Source organism: Hyalella azteca, unplaced genomic scaffold (genome assembly GCF_000764305.2).
Source record: "Hyalella azteca isolate HAZT.00-mixed unplaced genomic scaffold, Hazt_2.0.2 contig8790, whole genome shotgun sequence".
Taxonomy (NCBI): domain Eukaryota; kingdom Metazoa; phylum Arthropoda; class Malacostraca; order Amphipoda; family Hyalellidae; genus Hyalella; species Hyalella azteca.
The window spans coordinates 19658-38887 of record NW_025938875.1 but is presented as its reverse complement, the minus strand read 5'-3'; the positions used below and the strand labels follow the sequence as shown (position 1 = coordinate 38887).

General features: G+C 36.7%; 1 protein-coding gene across 1 annotated transcript; it reads left to right on the top strand.

The window, feature by feature from the left end:
• The first annotated feature begins 13971 nt into the window (after nt 1-13971).
• Nucleotides 13972-18598, top strand: LOC108668815 (optic atrophy 3 protein homolog). The gene is made up of 4 exons (XM_018156067.2): nt 13972-14397; nt 15066-15188; nt 16357-16565; nt 17077-18598. Exons 1-4 carry the CDS (start codon nt 14259-14261, stop codon nt 17185-17187), a joined length of 582 nt encoding a protein of 193 aa, XP_018011556.1. The 5' UTR covers nt 13972-14258; the 3' UTR covers nt 17188-18598.
• The last annotated feature ends 632 nt before the right edge of the window (nt 18599-19230 follow it).

Below are 19230 nucleotides of genomic sequence, written 5' to 3'. Positions count from 1 at the left end.
GTTAAAATTACCATATATAGGGTAAACTCGGTATATTCCGACATCGTAGGTAATTCCGTCACTTCTCTAGTTTTTCCTTTAGCTATATTAAGCTTTGTTTTAGTTCCATGCGTTCATTGATGGTTGAAATAGTTATGTCATACATTTGCGTGTCGAAATACTGCAAAAACACTAGGTCTTGGCCATCTAGTGGGAAAATATTAAGATCCAAAGAGAGACAATGCATGCCACCTGGTGAGATCATCGAAAAATGTGTCAAATACCGGTACTCAAATTTGACAGTTGACCTTGCTCTACCAAATAGTGAATAACTGTTTTTATTGGAAGAATATTATGGTTTGAGACTTTTAAATACGTCTGTGAATATATTAGGAATCCTTTAAGTAAAGTTGTATTTGCTGATTTCAAGTCTTAAATAAATTAATAGATGATTAAGTGGAGTGATGGATTTAGACCTATAGTGGCAAACCAGTGATTTTTTAGAATCAGTTCATTTTTAATTTCCTCATTTACTCAAGATTTTAACAGATTTCTTATGTATGATAATTCTGGTATCCAAAATACTTTACTGGTCTACTTATAGGAATCAAAAATGAACTTGAGGAATAGTCTAAAAAACCCTCTGCTTTGCCACTATGTTTAGACCCATCAAAACTAATTCCGACACAACTTGAATTGGACACACACAGATCGTTCCAAGCTTTGTACAAAAATTGAAATTTGCTTAATTAAAAGCCTAATAGCTGTTAGCCTGTTAATTGAAACGTAATTTAGTAGTGTTCAATATTCGTTAGTGTTCTAATTCAAAGCCGTGTTGTATCCCAATTCCCAATACAGCTCACACAGCTAACGGAATTAAAATATGTTGATGTTGGCATTACGTATCAGTTAAATTTGAAGCGCTGACGCAATACGACTCACCACATGTCGAATATTGCCACACACAGTGACGGAATATAGGGATTTGGTAGGTTTCCCGTTTCTATTCTAAAGGCTTTTTAATAAATATGGCAACATTTTGTGACGTTTCATCGGTGCTGACGCGTAGTGAAGTGTTTTGAGAGTCACGTGAAGTCGTGAAGGCAACAGAACTTACGTAATGCATACGTTTTTTTTATAGTTTTTCATTTCTCGATGCGTCCTTAATGTGTCGGAATATACCACGTTTACCCTAAGACTCTGTAGAGTCTGAAACATAAAGAAAAAAAAAAAAATAGGTGTATCAAACATAAAATATGTTATATAGGTACCTATGGTAATTTTAACTTAATTTCCAAGCCGGTCAATGTTACCCTGTCACGGCTGCCATCATAGTGACAAAGGAGAACGTCTTTTTATTTCGAGGTCAACAAATGTTTTCTGAACGCGAGAATTAGGACTATGCTCTTTTGCAAAAATTTTTGAACGCAAATTTTAAATGGCAATTGTTCAACAACATTAAATAATCTTATCACTTTCAACATTGTCAGACCAAGAACGATTCTGATTATTGACGTTCGGAGGGCTGATGCACGTCAACTAATCTTCATCGAATGCGGCTTGAGAGAGGTTTAACACCTAGATACTCACCCGACCAGAGCAGGGCCAGGATGTGCACTGAGACCCATGTACAGCTAGCAGCAGCTAGCCCTCTGGACAAGACATGCTGCGCACACACACACACACACGTTCGTACGCACACGGCACCCGTTCGTTCGTCTTCTAGCTTTGAACGTCAAGTTTCAAGGCTTTAATCTGTTAATTCTGAACATTTCTGGACAAGATTTATGACCACTCTTGAGGCCTGAGCAAGCCCATTTTTTTATCTCTTGCAGCGTGGAGCTTCTGCATGACTGCGTAGACAGCTTTCAAAAATGTCGTTTCAGAATTTTATTCACGGATTAATTTGAATGTTCTATACATTGATTCAGCATAGAAACGCTCCAAGAATAGCTTAGGTATTCATTTAAGCATTATCTATAATATTCTCTATCCAAAAATATGCTGTCAAGAAAATTTGTTTTTTCAGCATATTATATGATAATGATTATTGATTAACAGATTCATTACAAACTGTCATCATATCTATCATATATTCACCATAAATTTTGTATGCACAATTCTCTTTAAATTTACACTCTATTATCTATTAAGGTTGGTAGTACATCATTATTGGTAACGATGTGATTCTATCATTTCTTTGTTCACAAACGCTCTATTTTTATCGTATTCGCTCATCCTCCATTGTTTACACGTTCTCGCAGTGCCCCTAATTAACACATTCCCTGTTATTCCTTTACTCTCACATTCTCTGTTCCCTGACACACGGTCCCCGCTATTCCCTTACTCACATATTCTCCGTTATTCCTTCAATCAAATATTCTCTCTTATTCCTTTACCTACATATTCTCTGTTATGCCTTTAATCGAATATTCTCTGTTTTCCTTTTACCCACATATTCTCTGTTATACCTTTAATCACTTATTCTTTTGGTCTTTTCATAAATATTTTTCACTTATTCCTGTCGATTTCATTACTATACTATATCTGGCTGCCTATCATACTATTACTATGCTATATACTATACTATCTGGCTGCCCAGTGGTTAACGTTCAGAGTACCAAGATTGGCACAGAGAGGCGCGGGTTCGATCCCAGCTCTGTGCGCCAGTTTCTGGTCAGAATCGGCAAGGAGGCCAGGCGGTTAAGCACAGCAGAATTATGGCAGTGAGTTGCGAGTTCGAGACCGCAAAATGCTGTGAATGTTCTGCGATGTTAAGATTCGGCGACAGGCCTACGGCCTAATAACGCTGAAACCGCTATTATTATTATTATTATATACTATTACATAGCAGGTCATATTTATTTAAATTCAAATGAATGACGTTAATTTGGCAGTCCCATTCATTCATTCAGAAGAATACGGTAGATACTCCATAATCGAAGAAAAATGACACCAACGGTTGCGCGCACGCACATGAGGGCCTTGGAGAAAGTTTTTATATGTTGAGAACATGTAACGTCATTTGAGAACGTATTAAAAATAATAGGTGATGAAAAAGTTTCAGATAAAGTCCACCCTCAACCAGCCTTGTATAGCTGACTGGAAGGCAGGTAGCGATGTTGCTGCCACGACGTCGGCACTCAGGGAGTTCCATATTCTGATGGCTGAGGTGGACGTCGGTTCTGCTGCATGGGACCTGTAACTTCTCTTGGTTCCCCTTTTTGCGCGTGTGAATGGTTGGCACAATCCTGAAGGAGGTTGGACAGCGAATAGGCAATGCAGCATTTTGTACAGCATGCATGCTTTGTCTGCTGTTCTCCTCAGATGGGGCTTTTCTAGCATGAGGGCTACTATCTCAGTGGCACTGGATGTGGGTCTCAAGTCTCCCAGAAGTTTGCAGGCAGCTCTGCGTTGTACCATCTCGAGGGAGATTTTCACGAAGCTAATTACCGACCGGGAAAATTAGGGTTGTTGTTTTAGAATTCATTGTAATGGAGATGGAATGGAATGATATATTTATGTTAAATTAGTTAAAATTATGTTCATTTTTTTGCGCGTGCAATAATATTGCAATGTCAGGGTCAGAACAGACGCACCCTGACCCTTTGTTATTTAGTCGGTGTTTTGGTTTACCGCTTGGACACTTCTGACACGAATTTTTTCACGGCTTTTCATAGCAGGCCTACTGCGCATAATAAAAGCGATCTCGATAAAATTTTGAATGAATCTATTTATCAACAATACGCTCCTGCGAGCGTTAGAATTTTTTTATCTGCTTGGATTTTACCTAGCGCGCTTTGTGCTAATTTTTAGTAGGTTTTTCACGCTTAACTTTGAAAAATCTAAACCCATCCTGAGCAAATTTGGGGAGAAACTGCTCATTAACAATATGCTCCTGCAAGCAATTTCAGAATTTTTTCGACCGCTTCATTTCTACGTATAGCGCTAAAGGCCAAGTTCATGCACCCTTTTCACGCACACCTAACTTAGCGGTCCAAACCAGCGTTTGAACTGGAAAACCAGCTGAGAAAAACCATTAACAAGCTGTAGATGTTCTGCAAGGTTAATTAAGATTCGGCGACAGGCCTACGATCTAATGAACGCTGAAACCACTATAGTAGTTTATTTTGTATTGCAATTTATATTAATTAACGAAATAATAACTATAGTTGAAAGTAAAATTATGTCAATAAGTAACCTATTACACTTAAATAAGCTTTAGAGTTCATGACATCTGGCATTGAATATTGAATGCCTAAAGATTATAATGAAAATTTAAAGCCATATTGTGTGTATTTTGACATTTGGTATGACAATATAGGTATTACAATATATGATGGTTGTGGGGATTATTTAGTCTGCTTTGTATTCAAGTAGAGCGCTCAACGTTTGTTTTCAACACAATGTTTTCAACGTAGCGCGGAATTATTCCAACTACGCTTGTTTAAGCTTAATTAATGTCAATAAAAGTTTTATTTTTAATTAGGACCGCGCTAGTTTTGATTTGATGAACAAATGAGTGGAAAATGTGCTAGGAATTATCATTCAGCGCTACATTAAGAATTGAGGTGGTTAAAAAATCTGACGCTGCAACAGTTGCAGCGCTGCATCCTTCAGTGAGTGTCGTAATGACGATTCCGCTGTTACCAGGTATCTCTAGTGGGTGAGACAAACTTGTGGTCTACTTGTGAATTGAGAGGTAACCATAAGGGCGAAAGGATAATGAAACAACAGGTCTAAGAAATTAATCAAAGGGGTCTTGTACAAAAGTGAACTCAGGTGACTGATATAAATGAACAAACTATACTCTGTAGTTGTAAGTTAAATTACATGTAAATCATAAGTGATTGTACTGAAAATTAGAGCATGGGCAGGCAAGATGGAAGTTGTTGTAGTTAACTAGACAATGGTTTTGCTTGACAGGATATTATTATCTTCAAAACTAACTATTAGTGGGAACAATTTGCACAGCTTTGGATTGCAGGCAATGGTCTTACAGTTATTTTCATTATTACCAGAACGAGACAAGAAACAGATGGCATTGTTAAATATGAATGCATCAGACAGTTTAAAATCAGGTAAATAAGCGAAGGCAGCAAGGGATATTCTACATCCTAGCATAATTATGCCTCTCTTTAGCACCGCCCCTGCCGGGAAGTATGGTTACGGGGGTTGTCAAGAGTGCCGCAAGAATGTCCATTGCCATTAATCTGATGGACGGCCAATCTTGTCCACTGGAATGCCTGTGAATAAAAAAATTTTTAGAACTTTTGTTCAGAAATCTGCTTGTAAGTTAATCCTAAAATTAAACAATCTATTCATATTCAATTTATTTTTGCCGTTACCCATGTAGGTAGTTCCGGGTTCTGACATAATGAAAAGGAAGCCTCTAAAAATTAAAAATAAAAATTTTCAAACAATTTTTTTGTCTACCAGGCGATGAAAAAAGAAATAAAAAGACAAATGAAATTATAATTATATATTGAAAAATCATAATTAGTTTCGTAGTTTCATCCGCAGCGGGGGAAGTGAAAAATGTAATCCGAGATTTTAATTGTGCTCTCACATACGTACCGGGCACTTCGATATGGACTAGTTTGAGAATATGCTGTCTGACTGTCGTTCAGTGCCTAATTTAATAATGAACTATTCCATTCGAATTTGCTTGCTAACAAATTCAATACTACGGAAGTGGGTTTTTCAATGATGAAATGTGAACGAGATTGTGAGGAAATGTGAATGAGTGTATGAGAAATTTTGAACTTGTCTAAAGAAGGACTTGCCCTAATCCTAGATTGCCACCCTGGCTGCCATTAGGTGGTCAAAGTTACCCCATTGGGGGGCAGCGCCCCCCATTTGCAAACTATGACACTTTTCTAAAATTTGTCTTTTGCATATGTAACTAGAAAAGTTCTACTACAATGCATCAAAACCTGGAGTTATTTTACCAAAAAATGAAAAAATTGGTGGGGGTACTCCGACAGGCTTTAAATAATAGCTCTTTTTTGTGGGTCACATTTTTAATTTTTTAACCTATTAGATATGCAAACTTTTTAAATCTTTCTATTGTGTTATGTAGCCTCAGTATTAGGCCTTTGATGGCCATTGACAAAATTTTTCTATGTCAGATCGTTTTTGAGTTTTGGGGGTTTTTGTTATAAAACCATAAGTGGTCAAAGTTACCCCGCCGGTCAAAGTAACCCCATTTTACGGTATTTCACAAATAGAACCCCATTGGGCCATTTAGTGAACCAATATGTTTTTCAGCTGTTTTAACGGTTTCAGTTTCAGTACTAGAAACCTAGGACGTCGTGGGCAAATTTACGGCCGGACTCGTGGCCGGTCTCACAACCACTCTCCAAATTCAATTATCAAGTAATATCTCCCTAACTAATGGATGCAGTTCTGTGAAACTTGGAACATATATATTCATCAGAACCTAACGTTGATGTTTAGCTTGTATTTTTTTTTTAATTTCACCTTCATTCTTGAGTTACACGTATATTTCAATTGCAAAACAGGCCAAAATTTGCAGTGATCAAAGAATTTATTCCAAACTATTGAACAGATTTGAACAAAATTTTGAGTAGGGTAAACTCGGTATATTCCGACACATTGAGGATGCATCGAGAAATGAAAAACTAAAAAAAAACGTATGCATTACGTAAGTTCTGTTGCCTTCACGTGACTCTCAAAACACTTCACTACGCGTTAGCAATGATGAAACGTCACAAAATGTTGCCATATTTATTAAAAAGCCTTTAGAATGGAAACTTACCAAATCCCTATATTCCATCATTGTGTGTGGCAATATTCAACATGTGGTGAGTCGTATTGCGTCAGCGCTTCAAATTTAACTGATACATAATGCCTACATCCACGTGTTCGAATTCCGTTTGCTGTGTGAGCTGTATTGGATACAACACGGCTTTGAATTAGAACACAAACGAATATTGAACACTACTTAATTACGTTTTAATTAACAGCTATTAGGCTTTTAATTAAACAAATTTCAATTTTTGTACTAAGCTTGGAACGATCTGTGTGTGTCCAATTCAAGTTGTGTTGGAATTAGTTTTCATGTGTCTAAATCCATTTCTCAACTTAATCATCTATTAATTTATTTACGACTTGAAATCAGGGAATACAAGTATACTTAAAGGATTCCTAATATATTCACAGACGTATTTAAAAGTCTCAAACCATAATATTCTTCCTATAAAAACAGTTATTCACTATTTGGTAGAGCAAGGTCAACTGTCAAATTTGACACATTTTTCGATGATCTCACCAGGTGGCATGCATTGTCTCTCTTTGGATCTCAATATTTTCCCACTAGATGGCCAAGACCTAGTGTTTTGGCAGTATTTTGACGCGTAAATGTATGACATCACCATTTCAACCATCAACAAACGCCTGGAACTAAAACAAAGCTTGATATAAAGGAAAAGCTGGAGAGGTGACGGAATTACCCACGATGTCGGAATATACCGCGTTTACCCTATAGGGTAGTCCCGTGGTGGCCCGATGTCTTGGACAGCCTGACAGGCTGACGGACGATCGTTGATGAGTGCAACAGTTGTCTAGCTGAGACTAGCTCTGTGTACAGCTTGGCATTGTTGTCTGGCACTGTCTGAGAGACTGAGACGCTGTGGGCTGCTGCGTGTCCAAGCCTAGCTTGGACATGATCCTATTATTCCTATATTCCTAACTACCAAACAGTGATTTTTTAGCTTATACATTCTTTCTATTTTACCTTTGTTTATGAGTTTTATTGCATTTCACCGTCATTCTGGATTTTACACTTCTTTATATTAGACCCATATTGCCGGGTAATTTGTCACTTGAATTCATGGCGATCAAGAAATGTCTTCTAAACTACAGAACAGATTTCAACAAAACTTCGTATACTAGGTATAAATAGCTAACTTGTCAATGGTAATGTTTAGCTCATGACAATGTTTCTATTTTGCTTTCGTTTGTGAGTTATACAGATATATATGGGAGGAACGACCGACTTTTCTACTGGCCGGTTTAACCAAGGTCCAAGAGCCTTATACGTATGGCCATACTGGCAAACCAGACACCGGAGCTTTTTTAGAATCAGTTCATTTTTAATTCCCTCATGTGCTCAAGATTTTAAACAATTTCTTAAGTATGGTAATGCTGGTATCCATGATACTTTACTGGTCTAGGGTAAACGCAGTATATTCCGACACATTAAGGACGCATCGAGAAATGAAAAACTATAAAAAAAACCGTATGTGTTACGTAAGTTCTGTTGGCTTCACGTGACTCTCAAAACACTGCACTACGCATCAGCAACGATGAAACGTCACAAAATGTTGCCATATTTATTAAAAAGCCTTTAGAATGGAAACCTACCAAATCCCTATATTCCATCACTGTGTGTGGCAATATTTGACACGTGGTGAGTCGTATTGCATCAGCACTTCAAATTTAACTGATACGTAATGCCGACATCCACGTGTTCAAATTCCGTTTGCTGTGTGAGCTGTATTGGGATACAACACGGCTTTGAATTAGAACACTAACGAATATTGAACACTACTTAATTACGTTTTAATTAACAGCTATTAGGCTTTTAATTAAGCAAATTTCAATTTTTGTACAAAGCTTGGAACGATCTGTGTGTGTCCAATTCAAGTTGTGTCGGAATTAGTTTTCATGTGTCTAAATCCATTTCTCAACTTGATCATCTATTAACTTATTTATGACTTGAAATCAGCAAATACAAGTATACTTAAAGGATTCCTAATATATTCACAGACGTATTTAAAAGTTTCAAACCATAATATTCTTCCTATAAAAACAGTTATTCACTATTTGGTAGAGCAAGGTCAACTGTCAAATTTGACACATTTTTCGATGATCTCACCAGGTGGCATGCATTGTCTCTCTTTGGATCTCAATATTTTCCCACTAGATAGCCAAGACCTAGTGTTTTGGCAGTATTTTGACGCGCAAATGTATGACGTCACCATTTCAACCATCAACAAACGCATGGAACTAAAACAAATCTTAATATAAAGGAGAAGCTGGAGAGGTAACGAAATTACCCACGATGTCGGAATATACCGCGTTTACCCTACTTATAGGACTCCAAAATGAACTTGAGGGAGAGTCTAAAAAACTCTCTGCTTTTTTACTATGCGTATGGCCATATATCTTGCAAACAAAGGCAAAACGAAAGAATTTTAAACATCACTGTTGCTGAGGTGAGAGGTTAGATAATTAAATACTAAGTTTTGTTCAAATCTGTTCAGTACTTTGGAAAAAATTCTTGATTACTGTGAATTTGAGCATGTATTGCATGTATTTAAATTACAAATGAAGGTGAAATAAAAAAAAACTTGCAAACAAAGGCACAATCAAAAAAATTTTCACAAGCTAAACATTACCGTTAGATAGTTAGGATTGTAAATTCTAAATTTTTTTCAATTCTCTTTAGTAGTTTGGAAGAAATTACTAGATCACTGTGAATTTTGGTCAATATTGCCATATAACTATGGCAAAAAAAAAATGGCAAAATTCAAACAATTTTCACAAGCAAAATATTACTGTTAGGTCCTAATGAATACATGTTATGTGTACCAAGTTTCATCAAGTTAAGTTCATCAGTTTGAGAGATATTCCTAGATCATTGGATTTGGAAATTGGCCGTGAGGCTGGCTCCGAGTCTGGCCATTAATTTGTCCAAGGCGTAAGCCCAGGAGAGGTTACAAAAAACAAATTTGGGTGAAAAAACCATTGCTGGGACTGGGAGTCATGTGCTGCACGTGTTGTGTGCTGCACGTGTTGTGTGCAAATCGTCAAACAAACTTTTGAACTTCTGACATTGACTTCGGACTACTGCCCCCCATATTGCACCCCTACCACCCCCAAAATCTTTCCACCACCCCTAGAGGGGCAATATTGCCCACTTTGGGAACCAGTATGACTAAATGACTATGAACCACTGCTTTATAGCATAGCATAGTAATGTTGGTGCTGTGCTGAACTAAGCTGAAGAATACCTAGGTCTGATGTGTCATGTGGGCATGTGGCCTGTTGCTTTTTCATGTAATTTTGGTGACTTGTCCACAGGAGATCTAAAAACAGGTCCCTTGACTCAGTTGACTGGATTTTTTCCAAACTGTTGATAGTTTAAAATACTCAAATATCTAGGTTGCTAGAAAGTAGAGGCTAGAGTCACTAGACTTCCATCAGGTTTGATATGGTGCTACTGCTACCTAGGCAAATCAAGTCTGAACATATATTGCTCCATAGCTTTATCTAATCTGTTCTTGAAACTTGAAAGCATTTGTACTTGGAGCCTCAACAATGCATAGGGGCAAACCAGAGATTTTATAGAATCAGTTCATTTTATATTTCCTCATTTACTCAATATTTAAACCAATTTCTTATGTATGATAATGCTATCTGCTGGGATCCATGATACTTGATACCTTACTTGTCTACTTGAAGTACTCAAATTGAACATGAAGGATAGTGTAAAAAAACTCTTTGCTTTGCCACTATGCAACAATGTAATTAGAGAGGCTGTTCCATATGTTGTTGATTTGAAACTAGGAGAAATGTTGCAGTTTAAAATTGTGTTGCACCATTGTGGCAGTTGCAACTTGCAATGCATTTTTTAGCTTATAGTTGTGGTCCCTGCCCCAGTGGTATTGGTTCTTGTTTCTAATTATTTTCTAGTAATCCTTCTGGGATTATAAAACCAGACAAGTCACCACCAAGTGTGGAAAAGATCTCCCTTTAGGGCCATGGAAAGAAGCTCAAGTAACACCATTGTTCAAAAAAGGTGACAAAAGCAGCCCCGGCAACTATCGCCCTGTCAGTCTGACAAGTGTTGTTTGTAAGCTGATGGAATCTGTTGTGAGGGATAGGATTATCTTTCAGATTTGAAATGCCTAGCTCCTTATCGAACCCGGTGGAAGTCTAGTAGCTACTTCAAACTATCGCCAGTCATGAAAAGATCCGATCAAATGATACGAGTTTAGATCTCTATGAACAAGGCACGAAAAGGAAAAGAATCGGCGACAGGCCACATCAGGCCTACATTTCAGCGCCAACATCATTATGTTATGTTATGTTATGTTATGACTGGAGCTTTCCCGCCCACTGAGCAGAAAGTGTGTGAGGTATAGCAAGATCTTTGGCAATGCATCAGCAGCAAAATTTACACCTTCAAAAGTTCTTGCTAAACACATTTGGATTGAAATTATTGCATGGATATTCACCAGTCTTCAGCCAACTATTTAGAAAATAATTGAAAATCAGAAAGACCGCAAGCGGCGGATGCAGTGAATAACAAGAACAATAATAATTCTAGAACTAAGTAACGGTTGCTAGAACATAGGGTTCACAATAGCTTTGTTGATATGAGCGCAGCACCATCTCTTGGCGCTCCGGGCTGCCCACTGTGCAGAAAGTGGGTGAATATCAAAAGATATTTGGCGATGCATCTGCAGCAAAGTTTATGCCTTCTGAAGATCTTGCCGACACATTTGGATTGAAATTATTGCATATGTCATTTGAGGAAGAATTTTGAAATTACTGGAAATCTGAAAGACTGGAAGCGCACACAGTAAGGTTTCCAGTATGCCAGAAGGATCAGGATGCAGTGAAGCTTGTCCAGAAATCAGTTACTTTGTGTGCAAGTATTGCGGTGCATGGATAGCAAGGGATATACTATCAAAGTTGTTTGCAGCACTTTCTTATTAAAAATTACCTGGCAATGGATCTTGAAAATGGCCGGCAACGCTTTGAGCTATAAATCCATATACCTATTGGTGATGCACCCTGGTTTCCTGCCATTTCCAGAACTGCGAGATTCCCGCCAGATGAATCACCTCCTACCTAATTGTTAACAAAAGCACACAATCAGGCTGCAAGTTTCCTAATGTATTAAAAATTCATCACCTGGATCCGTAAAATTTCAGAAATGGGTAAGAAAATTCTAATCCTGGTCACCACTCTTAAAATCAATTAACAAATCTCAAAAATGGATTTGGATAAGAACTTTGAAAAGTTGAAAGTAGAGTTTTTAAACTTTTAACCTTGTATGGTTTGGCTGCAGCCTGCAGGTGCAGCTGCTCACTAGTACTAGTGCAATAGCCAATTATAGTGCACACTGGCCACTCACCACTGCACAGCACTTGTATTGTATGTTGTACTAAATTGTACAGTTGTATCACTTGTATGTTGTATCTTGTACTCAGTACTCACTTGTACTGTTGTACACATAGTGGAATTCTATCAAGGGAGTTACTTTTGGCGGTCTGCCTCTCGGTTGCAGTCTCAAGCTGTTTGCCTCAAACCATTTCTCCGGTGGTCTAAACCTGTCTGACAGCCCCTTGCAATGGTCTAAACTTGGTGCACTTACATTCCCTGCTCAGAATAAACTATCTAAACAAATTCCAGCTCCCTACCCTGCATTCTACAGTTGTATTTACCACATTGTTGGGGGTCAGCCCCTCTAAAGGTCAACGGTCCGGCCGGTATAGTACCAGCACGTGAAGCCAAGCAAAACAAACTCAGGGAAACAAACGGAGGAAGAACCAAGCAAACATGTATTAAATATAATCAGTGGTACATGAAGGTGAAAAATTAGTTGGTTAGTAATGAGACAGCCCAGGGCTATGAGTGATGTGGTGAACCTAGCATGAGAAAATACACAGCCAGCAGCCCAAACTGGTTTGAACAGCAAAGAACAAACAATGATACATGGTAAATAAACTAAACTGGGCCAGAATAATGATCTGTAGCATAAATCAAATCAAGAATAGTGAAACCAAGGAATCAAGGGCTCAAAATGGGCCCTGGGTCAGGCCTGGTCCATCAAGTGGCGTCCGCACCAAAGAAACAAGACGGCGGTGGTCTTACTTGTAAGTAGCAGTGGGGTAGACTCAACTGGCATGTTAGGGCAGATCTGACATGAGTTGCTGGACAGGACTTAAAGAGGCATTCACGGTGGCCTCTAGTGTCAGCTCGAGTAGCTGAAGAGCAGCCAAGACTCGACTGCAATGTGGCTCAGTGAGCCCAAAGCTTGCCTGTCACTTGTCCAGAACTGGCATCAAACTAGCTCAGAACTTGCCGGAATGCGCTCCAAATTGGCCCAGGTTATGCCCCACATTGGCCGCTCTGCAAAAGTGCAGGAACAAGAACACATAAAACCTATCCAACAATAACACTTGGAAGTTGAAACACATTAGTACACTAGGAACACATATGAACAAATTGATCTACCTAATGCAAAACTGTAAAACAACTTTAAGGGATGATTGATTATATGTACAAACATTTACTGATAACATTCAATAATTAAAATTTAGGACTGAGATGCATGGGGAGAGTATTCCTCTTACTCACCTATTTAAGAGCCATGATATTCATATCAGGTCAGTGATGAGTCAGCATGGCAGTAAATGACCAGGAAGCAGGTTTGTTTATAGCAGGTTAATCAGCACGAAATAGGAGCAGATCAGTATTGCACTTCACTCAACAAGTCAGACTGTCAATGAATGTGATTTTACACTAATCTGAATTTATCTGGCTGTCGCTCAAGTAATCACACACTGGGACAATAGAAAGAGAGGATTAATACAAGACACTTATAACAATTACTAAATAGTTTATATACCAGCATGTGGCCCCTAACAACATAATTTAGTTGAAGCTGTTCCATAATTTTGTAGTAATACTGCAAGCCTCAAGCCCTCAACTAGGTAAAAGTTTTCGATTTGTTGCAATGTTTATGCAATTGCAGTTAAATTATATAATCTAGGTCCTGTTATTTCCTTCCCTTAAATATTTAAAATATATTTTTTTATCTTTTTTACATTGTTTCTAGTCATTGGTTATTTTTGTTTTGATTGCATATAACATAGGTAAGTCTTTCATTCTTAAATTTATATAAAAGAGTGGAATTTGAAAGTGAATGGAATAATAATGATAATGAATACATTTTAATAATTACTATGTTTTGATATATATGTACAGTAATAGTTTCTTCATAAAAAATGGCTGCTCTTGGAAAACTTCTGCTCTTTGACAATCCAGGATTATATTCCCATCAAAATTTCAAATGTGTAAGAATTACCCAACCTCAACCTGTCATTAAGATGTGATATTGCAATGATTATAATTTTAACTATCTAATCCAACTTAGTCATGATAGATCATGACTGTTCTACAGTGCTGCTCAGCAGAAATTTTGTATTTGTAGCATCTTTATCAGAACTCAACAGAAAATGGTGGCTGCATTCCCTGTAGTCAAATTGGGAGCATTGCTTGTAAAGCAAGTTAGCAAACCTTTAGCTAGTTTTGTGAAGAAAAGAGCAGTGAACAATGCATTCTTCAGGAATTATATATGTGTGCCTCCAGCTCAATGTAAGTACCTATTGATTGCCATCTGGGCTTAAAGAACATGCTTAGTGTATATATTAAGGACATGCTTATTTCCACTGCCATGAAGTTTTTTTTCTTTTCTGCAATTTATGAGTTTGTTACTGTGATTTATAAACATTTTGTTAATATAAACATAAAATGATCCAAAATGTAGTCTCTACTTACTAAAAATAAGTGATAAGAAATTAAGCAAAAACTACACAAGGGTTGCAGAGAAACGCCTATATGTGCATATAAAAATATTGCTGGAGACATTAAAATCTCCTTCCAATTATGGCAACTTTTATATTTGATCCATTAAAGAACTCATCTGGCAAAATTTGGACCAAAGATCCATCTAAATGAAAAATTGTGAACATCCAAGTTCATTAAAAAATTTTCATCTTGATTAAAATATGCCACGAAAAGCATTAAAATTTGTTAGTGTCTAAAATGTGTTATCTCTTACAATAGTTTGTTCTCTATATTTTTGTGAAGAAATAATATACTCTGGAAAAACTTGATAATCAGCACTGCTTTTTAGCGCATTTCCTCATTTATGGAAAAAATGCTCTCTCGATGAGGAAATGCACTCTCTGTCACTCACTGCAGTGAGTTCTATTTTTTCCATTTTTTTCAAATGCATGCTTTAACTAAATTTTCTTGTTCAGTTTACAACTGGTGTGATGTGCGCATGAAGATGTACCTAAGCAACATCATTCGCACTGAAGACAGTGTACCTATTCCCAAGCTTACTGAGCAAGCTGCTATAGAACTTGGAGCCAATTTATTAGGTAAGAAAAATCTACAGATTTATTCTATGTTCAATCCTTTTTTTTGTAGATGCTGTAACTGAGCTTTGCATAGAAATTATTTTTATTTAGGAATTTGATGTCTGGAGCAGTTATAGTTTTTTTAATTTTTTTTAATTATTCAAGTCCTTAATATAATGTTTTGAGTATGAGATTAGGCAAGTTAGCTAAAAAAACAGATGTGGAAGATCTTGTCTGCCACTTTAAAGTGAACCAATGATGAGACAAATTAAGTGTATATTTAAATTTTTTGTTGATAATTAAATAAATGCATGAATATTTAATTTGAGCAATTAATTTCTAAGGGACTCTGAATATTCTATATAGATGTCTTGAAATGATTTTTGAAAGAAAATTGTATGAAGTTCCACACATTTGATTGGAAAAGTATTGAAAAAATTGGTTACAAACGTTTGTTTAGTTATGGGAAATTGAATGTAAAAACTGCTTGAAGTACTTTTTAAAATGTGTAGCTACAACTAATGGCACAAGTGCAACAATTGAAATGTCAGAGTTAAATGTTTACATTTAATTTACAGATTGTTCTGGTAGCATACAGTGGTTTACTGGAAGTCCTGGTCCAAATGATCTGAATTATTTCACATGCTAAGACATGAATTTTAAACTATAATTATAAATGCCTGATATAGGTTGCTTCTATTTCGGTCATATTTTCTTCTCTTGTTTGCTTCTACTGAGTCCAGATTTTTAATTAGGCTGCTTTTATTGAGTCCAGAGTTTTAACTGGGTTGCTTTTATTGAGTATAGATTTTTTAAGTCCAGATTTTTAATTAGGTTGCTTTTATTGAGTCTAGATTTTTTGCTAGGTGGTAACAAATTTCAATTTTATGCAATGTTGGTGAGAAATTTGGAACCATGAGAATATGTAATACCCAAGTTGTTGTGGTAACAGACCACAGTAATTGAACTCTTGGTTAAATGGGTATCTGTGTGACTTAATTTATTGCTGTAATTGAAACCTAATTCTGTTCAAAAAAGGTCTGTCATTGACCTTTTTCATGCAATCTAATTTGATTACTTTTACTTGGATTACTGTATCAATCCAAGGTTTGAGATTTGATATTTATTGCGGTATAAGTCATATTTTATATTCCTGCCCTAGATTCTGCTGATGTATTGTATATTTTAGGTGAATTTGTCATCATTGCGGTGGCATCATCAATCCTGCTATGGGAGTACAACAGACAACAAGGCAAAGAAGAGATTAGGGAACGAAAAGAAACGGAATTTGTCAACCAGCTGGAGCAGCGCATCACTGATCTGGCATTTGAAAATGCCGAACTTGACGCTAAAATAAGGGAGCTCACCAGACTCGTCTACAGCACACCTACCATCATGGTGATTAGTACTTACTAACCCTTGGCTTCATCCCTCCTATTGTGGTATATTCAAGCACTTGCATTTAATGGGTCTCACTACTGTCTTTCAACATTTTTATTAGGAAAATTTTAATATGTCTATGCACCAACGACCTTCAGTTGTTTTTCTAATGTCTCTCAACATTTTTATTAGGAAAATTGTAATATGTCTATGCACCAACGACCTTCAATTGTTTCACTAATGTCTCTCAACATTTTTATTAGGAAAATTTTAATATGTCTATTAACCAATGCCCTTCAATTGTTTCACTAATGTCTCTCAACATTTTTATTAGGAAAATTTTAATATGTCTATTAACCAATGACCTTCAATTGTTTCACTAATGTCTCTCAACATTTTTATTATGAAAATTTGAATATGTTTATGAACCAATAACCTTCAATTGTTTCAAGGCGATTTACATGATTGTTCAAATAATGCTTTTGCAAATAGCTTTATTTTAATGTTATATTATTTACTTTACAATCAGGCCAACCACACGAAGGCTCTCAGGGAGAGCAGTTCTGTTGAGGCTGACAGCGACTCTGCTATCAACAAGGCCGTGAAGGAAGCACAAACTAAGATTAGTCCCAGAATCTAAATCTTATGCAGCTAGTCATTGCATTTACTTTGGTGTATGTATGTGTTGGAATAGTACAACTCCTTGTTGAAATGTACTGAAATAGTACAACTCCTTCCTAATGTCAAAACTTTTACCATGAAAGGACTAAACTCACCGACTCCTTTTGTTGTGGATGTTTTGTTTTGTCTGTTGTGCTGGTCACTACAAAAACATTGGATCGGACAGAATTGCCATTAAAAAATATCCATCGATCTTATTTACGAATATTTCTCCATCAAATTAATTGTCATTGATCTCTGTCACTATTAAAACAATATTAATCTCGAGTGAAATTCTATTTTAAATGCGCTCATCTAAAAATGCCGTCAAATCCTTTCAGGAGTATCAAGGCTTGTCGACTGCTTAGGATTAAAACGAACGTAAAGAATGAACTCTAATTCGTTAATCATAATAAACCCCATTATGATCGTCTCAAGTCAATTAGCTTGCAGCCCACAATGCAGCTCTGTGAAGTCGTCTCCATTTAAACGTTATTTTCGTTGCCTTCCAAGTATCTATTAATCAACACAACTGAAAAGTAACCGAATTATGTCGCGGTTTTGAACTTTTTGCTCCACGAGGTGGAATTCTAGTACAACGTTTCATGAAGCAGCAACTGGCGCTGGCTGCATTTGGACACAACTGTTTGCATGCCTTCAAAAGATGAACATTATTGAACAACCGATGAATTTTTAGAAATATTGAATACCGTTTATAATGAATAGCAAAATAAATGTGAATATTAAAGAATTCGCATCATACAGGTTTTAGCATGGTATGGTCGTTATTTATTGAGATAAGCAGGATTATGATAGTTTTAATGATGAGCGTGAGTGAAGGATAACATTTTTTGTGAATGAAGAATCACCACTTGGATGTAGTAGATGTGTACACTATGATGTCGGGTGGAAGCATTTGCTTGCATTGCGATTAACTTTGAGAAATGTGAGAATCTTTTTTGTGTTCGTTACGGTAACTCTGTTGATTATTTTTTAATTGAATATTGGTTTAATTTTATTTTTCAGCTTTTTGACTTCAACTGTGTTTCTTGGGAAACAGCCACGTATTCTAGTTATAACAAAATCTTTTTTCAAAAATTAATTGTATGTCATCGAAAAAAAATTACACGGGTGAGACTTGTATATTTTCAATTGGTCGACATTTATCGTCTTAAGTCCGCGCCTGGGTCTCTTTCAGTCCCTGGCTTGGTGAGTTGATAGGTTGAAGAGCGTCGTTACTGCAGGGAATTCATCCTTTATTTGCTGGTCATAGGTGGTCGAGAAATGAGCTTTGAGGAAATTGCTAAGATTAGTAGCGAGAATTTGTAAGATAATGTACAGTATATACGTTACGAATGAGTTCTTTTATTGCAATACAATCGCCCCCATCATACGTTACGATTATTCCTTTTGCAATATTTAAGTAAGCATCGTTATTTAAATTGACAGTTTCCAATTTTTTCGTGAACTGTAAACGATTTATTTGTGGCCGTACTATTAAATCTTGCTTAAATTAAAGTTTAATGTATTAAATCTTGCTAAAGTTTAAAATTTGAAATATTAAATCTTGCTTATTAATTAAAGTAAACGTAGCGGCTGAAAACTCGTCTCTGATTGGTCTGAATAACGTGATAAAGCCGCCTGTGATTGGCGGACGGAGTTATGAACTCTTGTGACGGCACGGCCTCAGATCCGCTCGTTGGCAGTTCTAAGTAGCGTTCTATTAATTGCGACTAGCAATTAATGGAATGAATTAATGGAAGCATTCTATTAATTGCGAATGCCTGACGTCGCCCCAGCTCATACATGAAAGCGTGTGCGGCCGCAATGGTTGATATCTTGTGACACGGACACTGCTAATTACAACACGCGCTACAAAACTAATAATTAAAATAAATGATTCCGCACTCGACGATTACTGTAAAATTACCGTGCGATTTCGATCACTGGGCCAACCTTAAAATAATCTCCGTATTATATGCTGTAAAAATGCACGCTTCCCGAATTATTGCACATATTTCAC